Source organism: Choristoneura fumiferana, chromosome 24 (assembly GCF_025370935.1).
Source record: "Choristoneura fumiferana chromosome 24, NRCan_CFum_1, whole genome shotgun sequence".
Classification (NCBI taxonomy): Eukaryota; Metazoa; Arthropoda; class Insecta; order Lepidoptera; family Tortricidae; genus Choristoneura; species Choristoneura fumiferana.
The window spans coordinates 14646539-14660230 of record NC_133495.1 but is presented as its reverse complement, the minus strand read 5'-3'; the positions used below and the strand labels follow the sequence as shown (position 1 = coordinate 14660230).

At 40.3% G+C, this 13692-nt stretch overlaps 1 protein-coding gene across 1 annotated transcript; it reads left to right on the top strand.

The window, feature by feature from the left end:
- Positions 1-219: 219 nt before the first annotated feature.
- LOC141441977 (locomotion-related protein Hikaru genki-like) lies at positions 220-12734 on the top strand. Its single transcript, XM_074106862.1, is given in 12 exon segments — positions 220-755; positions 3290-3468; positions 3555-3699; positions 4390-4508; positions 5389-5551; positions 6135-6295; positions 7673-7693; positions 7696-7845; positions 8760-8954; positions 9591-9761; positions 11384-11528; positions 12482-12734. Coding segments are annotated over 12 exon segments (1848 nt in total). The 5' UTR covers positions 220-609.
- Positions 12735-13692: the final 958 nt, after the last annotated feature.

Below are 13692 nucleotides of genomic sequence, written 5' to 3'. Positions count from 1 at the left end.
ACCAAATTTCACAAATGACAGTGTTCTTGGTTGATTTTGAAGCGCTTTCATTGTAGCTTATGTATTTGTTTCTTACATCAACATAACAGACATCTCATGTGAGATATCATTCAGGTCATGTATGACTTTGGTTGTATGATTTGTAGAATGACAGCGTGAAGTGGTATCGGAGCTTTGATCGCGTCGGATTTTCATATTTGGTTTTTCAATAGTTTATTTTGCTGGTCTTGTAACTTTAACGATTGTTGAGAATACGTTGTCTTTTATATACAAGGAAGGTATGATTGCATTTTTTTAACTGGAGTAGGTAGTTATAACATTACCTACTACATTAATCTTATTATTTATGGCAGTATTTTTCTAACCATAATGTAAATTAAGTAGATGCATTTGCAACAGGATGTTGACCGTGATTACCTGTAATGAACTTCCGTTATTTCAACACGTATATCAACGTAATGACCATGTATGATTATGCGTCGAAATATCCGGGAGCCTCGTAATAAATATGTCTAACTTAACGAAATATTTCTATGCCATGCCATATCATTTGACGTAAATAACTTCTCGTCTATCTTCAAATATCTAGCCTTCCTTAGTTATATTTTGATGGAAAGCAACATATTCTTACTGCCAAAGTCGAATGTCATCTGCATTGGTGCAACTAAAAATAGTGTTTTTGCAAAGTCTGCATTTTATATTTGCTGGCTGACAAGACTGAAAGGAACACAGGCGTTCAGGGACGCCAAGCCCTGGTGAGAGCCTTATAGGTTCGGAATTTTGCTTCCATTTTCTCAATCATTTGATCATGATTCATTAAAGCGATAGATGCATCTTCATCGACCATCTCGGTTATTGTATCGGTTGTTTGATTAAGGCGTGACGTATTTTCAATATGTTCGACATCTGGAGGGTCGACTATCAAAATTGGGAGTTCTTGGTTAAATCTCTTCTTTACATTTGAGGTAAATAAATGGTGGTTAATTGAAAAAAGTATCTCAGTCATCAATTGGTTGTAAAAGATATGAATACAAATGGCAATGTTTTTTCAAGTTGATTTTAATATATCAATAACCTTAAATATTAACTGTATATTTACCCAGGTATAAGTAGTACTTTATTTCCAGAACAATACAGGTCCAACTATAAAAAAGGTATATTAGGTACAATAAAATTAAATAAACTAAAACTATAATAAATCTAAAAATGGACCCTGCGGCATGGTACCAAAGATGCTGGCAGCATTTCCCCGCTGGATCGCAAGACTGATGCGTTGAGCGAGGAAACTGCCAGCTCTTCGGTCTCCTGTGGTATCTCTGAGTCTCTTTGATAGTCTCTTCAATATTAACTAAGTCTGTATCATCAATTTAAAGAACGAAGGACGGTTGTAAAACATTGATATCGTAATATTTATCTTAAATTTACAACCTCTATTCATCCTCACTAGATTTGTCTCGCATACTGAATTATTTCTCGCTATTATCAAAACAAACGATTTCATATACCAACATTTTTAGCTTTTTCAATGACTCTGTAAATTAAATTTTGAACTTTTAAGGTTTTTCCATCACCATGACTATCTAAAGTGAAATCCTCAGAAGGCAGGGCTTAGTTTGTTCTTACTGACAAGTGACGAAAATGAGCATCTGAAAATGAAAATAAGCGTGGATACCTTTAACTAGCAATAGAGTACATCAGTTAGGTCCGCTCTAACTTGTCCTGGCTACAATGAGTTAGAAGCAGTAAGATACACAAACCATCACCAATGAAATCCGGAATATTTCAGCCGGTGGTTGGGTAAGTTCAGTTTCAGTTCATTAAGCTGATGTTTCAAGCGTGACGCGTCCAAATTGTGACTTCTCTTCCATCGAATTCTATATATATCGAATATTCTGGTTCAATTTTGTGATACCTTGTATACTCGTAATGATTGTTCAATCACATCTGTACACAACAACAATCTGTGGCGACAATCTTGTCGCCATCTTTTGTTTTAGCTGTGATGCGGCAAGATCGACAATAGAACGTGGAAATAACTTTTTAAATGGTGAAATGGTTATTATACACCTTACTACTTTTAACTCATTGTAACCAGTATACGTGAGAAAATATCCAACTGATGTAGTCTGTTGCTCTTTTTACACGATATCTACGCTTTTTGCATCAGTGAGAGATAGCATGACGTGTTCTTTCTCGTTTACTGCGCAGTGCGTCTCTTTTAGCAATATAATTTGTAAAATAAACATTGAGTGATATAGGAGAAGCGTCATGCTGTCTATCTTGGTAAGAATTACACAGATTCTGTATCTGCGTATATTTCATAAAATGCCTCATTATGTCCACTGTTCATGATCCATCCTCTCACCTAACATACTTAATAAAAATTGGTATGTGTAAGAGTGAGAACGATTAACTGTTCACTTTTACGCATATCTGGATCTTTAAGTGAGCTGAGAAATGAATTGCGAATATTGGACTCTCAACACGCCATTTTCCCAAAGGAACGATGTTGAAAATTTTTAGAGACCCGCAATTCATTACATTGAATTATACTGGACCTCCATAAGGAAACCCAGGTCTTCTAAGTCTTTACGTTACAATAGCATTAGTGGCTGCAGAAATAAGAACACCAAGAAATAAAATTTGATTTACAAGTCTCTATAGTGCGGGATAACTAAATATTAATTTGGATTCCTCGGGAAATTGGTGCGTTGACATCTTGTCGTCGTCTATTTAGGTGATTGTAAGGTTTTGTATAAGACAGCTGTTTTGTATGGCCACGATTTTTGCTTCTTATGTCTTGGCCGAGCTTGGGTTTAGTTGCTCTTTTCTAAGTCTATGTTTAGTGCATGAAGCATTTTGAAATTACGAAACACGACTTTATTTTATGAGAAGAACGTTTGTGTAGTGGTTCTGTGACTATGTAGCGAAGCAAATATTTTAAAACCATTAAATTTAGCACATTTTACTTTATTCAATACAAAATTATTTTCAGATGTTTTCACAGACATTGTTGAATCAAGCAAAAGATGTTTTTATTCAGTTTTGTATTTAAAAAGTTTTCACGAAATCGCTACTTATAAAAGTTTTTCTAAACAAATATTTGAGCGAAACGTGCTGGTTTATCTTGGAGGCCATTGGTAACTTTCTCGTCAGATTACAATTAAATTACCAGTTCCTAGATAAACGACGCATGCTAGCACAAACTTCCAAAAATTCAAGCATTAGGACGATGAGCCAAATGTGCCCCAAAACCTGACACTCTTGAAACCACTAACTTTATCCGAAGGGTTCAAGGGACCCTTATATACCGAGATGGGACGGAGGTGAATGGGACCCTAGTGATGGAAGGGTACCCCCACGGGACGGAGATCACCTTCAAGTGCATAGCATCAATAATGGGGGAGAAGACGACATGGAAACTCATCTGCGAGCACGGGAGCTGGGTTGGCAAGAGTTTCAACTGTGGTGAGTATAACAAAGTTTGAAATCAGCTTACTCTGTCCGTTTGGGTCTAGTTTGATGGTGGATGATTTTGTATTCCTGGTTTTCAGAGGAAATCGAAGCCCAGAACGAAGAGCTACTTAACAACAACAGCTGCACATACCATAACGAGGAGCCGCACGTGGTGTCCTTTTTCAATGACCTCGAGATCACTGAGACCGTTGACTTCCCTGCTGGCTCGGTCATCGTCTCCAGGTATATTGTTCTTATCTATAATTCTATATGATCAGCCTGCATTTTAAACTGTTATTATTATTGTAGTACGATCTACGATGCAGTTTTTTTATTGTTTAAGTTAAAATATTGTTCACTTGCCGTGGCCGTGGCCGTGGTGGCCTAGTGGTTTGACCTATCGCCTCTTAAGCAGAGGGTCGTGGGTTCGAACCCCGGCTCGCACCTCTGAGTTTTTCTAAGGGAAACATCGTGAGGAAACCTGCACAAACCTGCGAAGCGATTTAATGGTGCGTGCGAAGTTCCCAATCCGCACTGGGCACACGTGGGAACTATGGCCCAAGTCCTCTTGTTCTGAGAGGAGGTCTGTGCCCAGCAGTGGGACGTATATAGGCTGGGATGATGATGATGATGATGATGATTGTTCACTTGAAGTTGGTCACCAACATAGTAACCATCACCAATTGTCATTAATATGCTGACTATAAGGTAACTCTAGTTCTCACAAGTTACCAATGCGAATTGCGAACACCACTTACACCACAGAATTACTCCGGATTTGTAATATACCTATAGGTTTCCCGATGATTTTCTTCGCCAAAAACTCATTCTAAAATTTAAAATTTTTGTGCTCATGGTTAATTCTGAGAGCTCAGAAGTAAGAGTCTCGAAACCACGATGTAATAGGAATGTAATAACTGAATTATTTTTCAGGTGTAGTGACATCGGCAAATATGCTATGACTGGTTCGCAGACCAGAAAATGCATTGGGAGCAACTGGGATGGCACCAAACCAAGCTGCTTCGGTCTCAACCAGGAGAACGACTATGCCAGTAAGTTACTTATCTTTACCAATTTAGTACGGGATTGAATCAAAAATGAGGAGAAACGTAGAAGAACGGCCCTCATTCTGAGAGGATCTGGGTAAATCCCCCAAGCCCCCTGCAAGCTGGACGTATAAGCCAAGATGAGAACAGCCAGAAGACACTGCATTCGATACAAACGCGCTTTGAAAGAGAGAGAAACATTTATTTTTACACACTATGTTGCCCGCGACTCCGTCCGCACAGAATTCGTTTATCGCTATACCACGGGAACTAATTTTCCAAGATAAATCTATCTGAATACTGAATTTCATCTAAATCCAGCGGCGGGAACTTTTTCCAAGATAATTTTTAAACGGAAATACTGAATTCTCGGGAAAGGTCGGTTATGATGATTGATGGGACAAACTTTCGCATTAATAATATTAGTGGGATGGGATATTTGATACACAGAAATTTATATTAGAAAGAATAAATAGAAATGAAATTCGCGATTTCGCAAATACTGTCATTAATATTTACTTTATACTTGTTTTATTTTGTGTACTTATGTAATTTGCGAAATGCGAATAAACGTTTTCTATTTCTATTTCTATTATAACGACGGGACGACCTGGACCGATTCCAGTCAGATTGGCAAGAGCTGGCCAAGAGTAGAGACGAGTGGAATAAGAAAGGGGAGGCTTTTGCCCTGCAGTGGGACACATTATGAGCTATTTAAAAAAAAAAACTATTATAACATCAAGTAATATAAAATGGACCCACTCAGCATAACATTGCGGTAACCCGCAATACTCCTTTTAAAAACGCCGCGTACATAGGCCCTAACCCACCACAGCCTGAGCCATGTTCAGTGTGGACTGTTGCCGTTCTTCCTCCCTCCTTTCAGTGGAGAAGCCCCCGACGATCCTGTTCCGGTACAGCGGGGGGCCGATCGCGCAGACCAACGACGGCAAACTGCTGGTGTACCCCGGCGTGTCCCTGCACATGGAGTGCTTGTGGATGAGGAGGTTCGGAAACCCCAAGTGGAACTACACGCTTAATATACCGGAGTGAGTATAGCTTTATAACCACGGAAGGGGTTATGGTGCGGTTTTTAGCATCAGTTAGATAGGTACCTAATAAAAATAAAAAAAGTTTAGTGGTGTACAAGTTACAACTATCATGTTTAATTAAATTAATCCGGATAACTCACGTCTTAAGTCGAGTTTAGCTCGTACCCTATGGTGCGCGTGTTGCAGCAGCCACCGAGTCGCGTTGCTGCAAGAGGAAGGGCTACGAAGCCCGATACATGTCGAGCTGAACTCGATTTAAGATGTGAGTAATCCAGATTTATTTAAGTTTATTCGAGTTCTAGAACTATTTTAAGCAGCTTAAAATTCAACAGTCAGGACCCATTCAAAATCGTGACCAGCTCTTAAATTTTCAGTGCTTAATGTGGGTGTGCGTATGTGTGTGTGAGTGTGTCTTGTGTTTGTTATTATTTCACGTTAAAACAGCTGGATGCTACAAGCTAGTTATTCTGATTTTCCCACATTATCGGGCTGTTGCATCTAACCCCATAATCTCACCCGCTAAGTCTAAAACCGTAAAATGTTGGACTGATTCTTCATACAACGTTAACGACTTCTTCAGTCCGGAACGCAAATACACAGAAGGGTGGACGACAGACCCTGGCCGGGATAGCCAGCTGGAGTACCGACTGAGCATCATCGGAGCAGCGAAGGAGGACTCGGGGGTGTACCGCTGCGAGACTCCAGCACGACAGATTCACCAGGTCGAGATTATAGTAGAAGGTCAGTCTACAATATCTTTATTGCACACCAACACATAGCAAGCAGTACAGAAAACAGGTAGGTATATTTTTTTATTTGACTGGATGGCAAACGAGCAAATGGGTCTCCTGATGGTAAGAGATCACCACCGCCCATAAACATCTGCAATACCAGGGGTATTGCAGACGCGTTGCCAACCTAGAGGCCTAAGATGGGATACCTCACGTGCCAGTAATTTCACCGGCTGTCTTACTCTCCACGCCGAAACACAACAGTGCAAGCACTGCTGCTTCACGGCAGGATTAGCGAGCAAGATGGTGGTAGCAATCCGGGCGGACCTTGCACAAAGTCCTACCACCTGCATAATATACACAGAGACTTTCTGAGGTAAGCAATAGGCGGCCAACCAAGGTCTGCTGTACCTACTGTGGAGAAAATTGAATCAAGCACCAGTGTGGAATCTTTTCGTAATCAATTTCAGTAAGATTTCTTTGTCAAATGTAAGGGATGTCCTATGTAGGGGATCCTTCTAAAGTTGTCTCTGGTTTTTCAAAAGCTGAACTTGTTTCCAAAGAAACATTAACATTGAATGAATGAAGACATTATTCGTCTCTTGTAGTCCTGCAATACATACATAATTCTAGAGTCCGACCCGAGAATTCTCAAAGATAAAGATAAAGATAAAGATAATTTATTTGTCAAACATGAGTTCCTATATACAATTATTAAATTGAATATATAGATGTACAATAATTTGATGTCCTGTCCTTCATGTCTTGCCTTTCAGCATACAAATTTTAACTATGAATTTAAATAATTATACAATAATAAAAAAAAAAAAGGAAATAATTAATTACAATCAATATTACATTAATGTTATATAAATCATTTTGTAGATAAGATAAGATAAGATCAGTGGAACATTTTAAAAACAATATCTAGTATATATATTATCTAGTAGATACTCGTTAACTGAATAATATGCTTGTCGGTTAAAAAAACTTTCAATGCTTTTTTGAAACTAGGTAATATACTTCCTTCTCTGTTACAGTTTTTGGTAGCTTATTGAAAATTTTAGGAGTCATCCCTAGCACACTTTTGGAGAACATAGCTGTATGTGATGTCCAAGATGTCTCAGTTTAATTATTTTGGAAATTATTTTAATAACTACGAGTAAGTTTTTATTTCATTGAAAAATATGTACTCCACTATTGTACCAATATTTGGCAGTCATTACTACAATTTGGTTTGTACTTTATAAAGTAAAAGTAAGTACTTACACAAGGACTTAGAAGTTGTTCAAACTCTTACTGATTTCTGGTTTTCCATTTATGGAACGCCGAAAATAAACTCACTGCATCCAAAATCCTGTCACTATTTCAACAATTTTCTTCCCAGATGTCCACTGCCCGCCGTTGCCATCCGCCGAGGCCTGGTTGCCAGCGGCTCGGGAACTAAGCTCGGCACAGAGATCCGGTTCTCGTGTGCCAATGGGAACGCACTGCTGGGCGCGCATAGCTTGCTCTGCCGTGCTTCTGGGAACTGGAGTGCGCCTCTGCCCGTCTGCGAGAGTAAGTGAACCTGGCACAGTAGATCCTAACCAGGGACATTACGGAGCTCCGATTCCGTTTCCGTTAAGCCGGAACTTCCGTTTGATATTAAACATCCGTTTCGGTTCCGGTTCCGTTACTTTTGAAACGGAAGTTATATCGAAGGACAATGCTTACCGCGGCGACTGGACATGAGCGGCGTACATCAAAAACAAACAAGATGCGAAAACTATCATTTAATTGTGATCGCGAGTGTTAGAAACGTTACGCAATAGACCCTCAGGTTCAGTAGACCTACCTTAACATATAGTCCGCATCACTCAGGCTTCTGGTTCCGGTTCCGTTTTCGGTTTCGATTCCGTTTCTGGTTCTGATAAACTAAATTGAAAACATCTGGTTCCGCTTTCGGTTCCGATAAAACCACATCCGTTACATCCCTGACCTAACAAGCCGTTTGGGGCACAACGAAGCTTCATGAGTATCCTCTAGAATATGGTTTTCGAGTTTAGCTTAAATTAGTGTTTACCCGCGGCTGCGCACGCTTAAATCATTACATCCAGCAGTTGAATTAAAAATCCGGAATTTTAATAAATTCCGTGGGAATTCCAAAAGTTATTTCGTGGCCGGCTTGCACTTCTGATTTTTTTCGAAATTCATGTGCGAAATTACATTTGAAATTTCCCGACATTTTTACCCGACTGCAAGGAGTGGTATTGTTTTTAGTCCTTACAACTAGTTGTCATCTGGACTACAAACTAAGTGCATTTAGTGTGTTATTTTTATTCTACTACCTATAATGAAATAAGATTTTACACAGGCAAGTCAAAATCAATCTTATGCCAATGTCATAAAGACTGACATGGAAAAACTTTTCTAACTTTAACTTGACAGTTCTTATCCGTAAAATAAACAAATAACACTGTCTCCCTTTCCAGGTGTAGAATGCGGGGATGTGGTTCATGATTCACCTCTGAATGAGGGCGAGAGGCGTCCTCGTGTGTCCGTGGTCTCCCGCGGTGTGGGAGGCCGGGCTGCCTTCTCCTGCCCGGCGGGCTGGGCGCTCAGCGGGGCCGCTGAGACTGTGTGTCTGCCGGCTGCTGACTGGGCCAGGCCGTTCCCTATCTGCAGAGGTGGGTGGCGACTTTTTATTTAAGGCTTTTATATAATATCGGGCGTTGCTTTTCGGAAGTTCATATTTTAAAAGCAAGGACCAAAATTATGGAAGTAGCTCTGAAAGAACATAGAGAACTTGTAAACCTTCGGTTATAAATAAAGACTGAGGAGGCACGTAGCCTTGAAGAGACCAACAAGGTAGTCAATCAATTTATATTTTTACGCCACTTTGCCAACAACAAGGTATTATCTATCTGGAAATACAGACGAATGGGAGCGAATCCAATCATTTCTTAAGCAGGTTGGCATTGGAAAGATGAAAGCGAACCGCTCGTAAGGGCTAATGCAATACTAAACACACACTACATTATGAATGACGCCTGAATCACAAGTGAAAATAGCAAAATCCTTAATATTTTCTCTTAATATTGCGATATGGTATTGTGACCACTTTGCCGGTTCTAAAAAATATATTTCACTATTATAATGGTTAGCACGGATTGCTGAGGGACCTGGGTTCGATTCCCAGCAGTGCTAGGTCGTCTTTTTGATCCCGGTGCTGGTTTTTTTTCTGTGCATCCATGTCTCAGTTTGTATTTTTCGACATCTTAGAACAGCTTGACAATGATTTCCCCCCATTTGTCCCCTTCCAGAGGTGTCCTGCCCTTCGCTGCCACCACCAGCTTCTGGCTACGTGCTGGGGCGCGCCCCGTACCGCGCGGGCGACGTGCTGCAGTTCCACTGCAACCCTGAGCACACGCTGCACGGGAGACCCATCCTCGTGTGCCAGGACAGCGGCCGATGGAGCGACAAGCCACCCACTTGTGAGTGCCATTTGGCTTTGAGCGAAGTGATTCCATCACTTATGCATTCAACGGTTGTTCTGTCTATCCTCACTCGGTGGCGTGGACTATGGCCAGCGAAAGCTGTCCACGCATTTTTACGAAACTTTAATCTGGTATCATTTTTGAGACTGTAAAAATTGACATATTGTCATCCTAAGCAGGCTTAGATAATTTTGATATTTCTGCTAAATTTTTTTTTTTTATTTCAACCTCCTGCCATCCTCAAAATGGAAAATGTTATAAGATTATGTTGAAATTAAAATGTTAGAAGATATATTCAATGCCAATCTGGTCAAAATGGTCCAAAAATTGATGCGTCTGGACTGTACGTAAATGGGCACTGACAGAGGTGCATCGCCAACTTTCACACATTACTATAATTAATGTTGATGCAGCATGTCTCGAGTATAATTAATTATCTGGAAAATTTAAATAAATATCTAAGTAAGTATCAACATCGTTTAATCTGTGTACAGCAAGTGTTGTCAGCCTCATTTTTTTTATTTGCTGCGGTTTGTCTAGGACAGCTTTCGTTGGCCTGAGTCTATCTAGGGTTATTTTTCAGGGGGGGCCTGGCCCCTGACATGCCATGGCCGATGCGATGAAGCAGAGTCGACACTCAATGTACAGTCAGGCTAGCCCAACATCCTGGGGTGGGCACTAGACCATACTGGGGTGGATAGGGCCCACCCCCCCCCCTCGAGCTTATGTCTTCAAATAGTCGCCTAACAGGTGGCGTAACCAGAAATCGTATTTTCAAACTGCCGCTTGAGCTCGTACGTTACATCTGGTAATTTTCATATTTATTTGTAACAAGGATACGAAAGTATATGAAATAGTTTCAAGTACTTCTTTGAAAAACAGTGTTGTAGCCCTTTAGGGGTTCGCAAGTTGGAACGAGCTAAGTATCAGACACGGAGCACTGCTTGCAGCGCTTTGCTTGCAGTGTCATTGAACATTATGTTGTGTGTTCTTGCAGGACCTATGCTTTCCTGTAATGTACTTCTACCTGACCCACCGTAGAACGTTCTTACAGTAAGTGTCATAATGAATTCCCTTGCCAAGATAAGCGATGTCACTATGACTTTTTCTATGAAAAGGTTCCACGATGGGTCACGATTCAGTTTGTACAAGGTGTTTTAAAACTAATCCAGAATGGAATCGGTTTGTTTGTTTTCATCACACTTGCTCGTAAACAGTGTCGTGACATGCAGGCTACCTTGGTTGCAACCCCCCAAATAAAACCCTCGACCTTAATGTGCTTGTCATGAAACCCGTGGTTGGTAAATGAGTCATTGCCCATACTAATTTTGTTGTCATGAAGCCCAAGGTCGGTAAACGAGTGTGATACTGCATGGCGTGCTGGTCGTGCTGGCGAGCAGGAGCACGTCGGGCGCATGGTCAGGCTGGGGTAGGGCGGCGCGGAGGCTGGCGCTGCCAAGAGCGTAGTCAGCGATATCGGCAATTTTTGAAAAAATATTAGTTTTTCTTTTACAAATATACAATTTTCTTCTCTCAGTCTTCGACTTCGGGCTTCTACTTAATAGACTCTCGTTCGTAATTCCTGTTTACCGCCCTTAAGACACAATGTACTATTTCAGGTGCGCAAGCCTGCACGTACCCAGGCACCACTATCTCCGGGCGGATGTCTTCCGTCAAGTTCTACTACAAGATCGGAGAGACCGTCAGCTTCACCTGCGAGCCGGGGTACAAGCTCAAAGGGGCACCGATGCTACGGTGTCTCAAGTAAGTTATAATTCGACCATGGAGTTGACATCGATGATGATGATGTCTACCAATTGTGTTTGTTACTTATTTTGTACAATTAAGAGCTTACATACATACATACATACATACATACATCCATGGGGGTGTCATGTATAAGTAACTCAAAGTCAGTGAGAAGAAACCTACCGCCACCAACGAGGATAGAATATATTAATGACTTAAAATGAGAAATGAAGAGATCAAATTGTAATCTTTTCCTTCTATTACCTATGGAAACAGAAATGTCATTATAAATTTATCTAAAAATCATTGTTAAAATGAACAATGAACTAATGAAGTAGGTACTAAGTAGGTATGTACAGTGGGGGTAGGAAAACCTTATCGTCAGTTATTAAATTGATTCCTTTACAAAGTCAGACTAGTAGGTAGGTTTTGAAACCAAAGTACCTACTAAGTAGACAAGTGCATATCAAATTATACTTACTTGACATGATAACAAGGGTCAAAATAGTATACACCTCTAACTTATATTTAGTTTCATATCAATACAAAAAGTTTTAAATAAACAACTTCGTAAAAGTTTCAATCAAATAATGGTCTATTTAATTGTCAGTGTTCGTCAGTGCCAAGGTGTAGCGGTAGGGTGTAGGGTTGCTATGGTCACCTGATTATGTTTAGCAGGTTGACAGGTTAGGTCAACGCAGTATATCCTACTCAATCGGCAAAGCAGAATAGCGCTCATACTGAGCAAAGAAAAGTAGATCTTAGGGTGACGAACCTTTTTTTACTCCGACTGTACTTACTACTTTTTACCTTAGGTACTCCGCAATCAAAATTAATAAAAAATAAAATGTACCTACTTTTATCGCTTTTCCCCTGGACTCTTTAACTTGTGTCCAAAGTTAGAAAACGATAGAAAAATAAACATTTATCTCAAGGCCTAGGTTAATGCCTGCTTATTTTTTATACAGGAACAGAAAATGGTCTAACGCCATTCCCCTCTGCGCACCAGGCTCCAACTACACATCTTCAGACTCTCTCTCGATGCTTAACGGCGACGTCGACGCCATGCTATCCGACGAGCCGGAGGACATCTTGAAAACGCACGAAACGCCCGCCATCTTGTCGCCGGAGAGCTACAAGGCCGCCATGACACGCGTTTCCGCGGCACGTTTGTTACACAGGGGGCCTATTGAGATATATAAAATAGAATTTCTAGGGTAAATAGACTGCTCAGAAGAGATACTGAGAGGTAATTTCAGATGTGTTTAGTGCGTGGTTTATATAATTGATTGAGTCATGTCAGAGAATTAAAATCTTTTTACTTTGCTCTTCTGCTAGGGCACAGCTATTTGTAGGGGAGAAGAAAGGTAAAAAATAGTTTCGTGAGAGACTTGAATTGTAATGTGAAGTACTTAAAGCTTTGCTCTTCTGCTACCACAGCTATTTGGTAGCGGAGAAGAAAGGTAAAAAAATAGTTCGTGAGAGACTTGAATTGTAATGTGAAGTACTTAAAGCTCTGAAAGTAAAAGGCCTTAAAAGGATAAAGGATTAAAGCGAAATGACTGCATTTTACAGACAGTGGCGACTATATAAGTGCTAATTATTTACCCAACAATACTTAATATTATAGCCTAGTCGATCATGAGAAAACTGTAGCAAGAAATTTGTTGGAAACTGAACGAGTAATTAACGTCTGATAGAATTGCTAAGTCACTTCCTCCTAGTTTAGTTCTCTTTCGTACTCGCATAGTAAGAAAAGGAGGAATTGTGACAAAGCATAGATATTATCTTTACCGCGTTGGATACTACAAGCTGAATAATGAGGGTTTTCACAGAGGCGAAATATCGCTAGATGGCGTTAGTATGGTGAGGTCGTTTGACGTTTGACGTTTGCTTGTACCTAATGAGGGCTATCGCGTGTGAATTCGCCACTAGAGGCGCTAGTGTAGCGTGAGGTCTCCGAAATGTTAAATCTCATAGTTTTTGGGTGAGCTACGCGGGTTTATTTATAATTAGAATAATTTTGTGAATATTTTGCAATATCTGAAATTAATTATGGTAAATATGCGTGCCGGGGCAATTAATGTCTGTGTTTTGAGACAGTTTTGTCTTTCGGAAAACTTTGTCCTCCCTTTTTTCCGAACAAAACGGGGACTATGCAACACTGTGGCATGCTCGA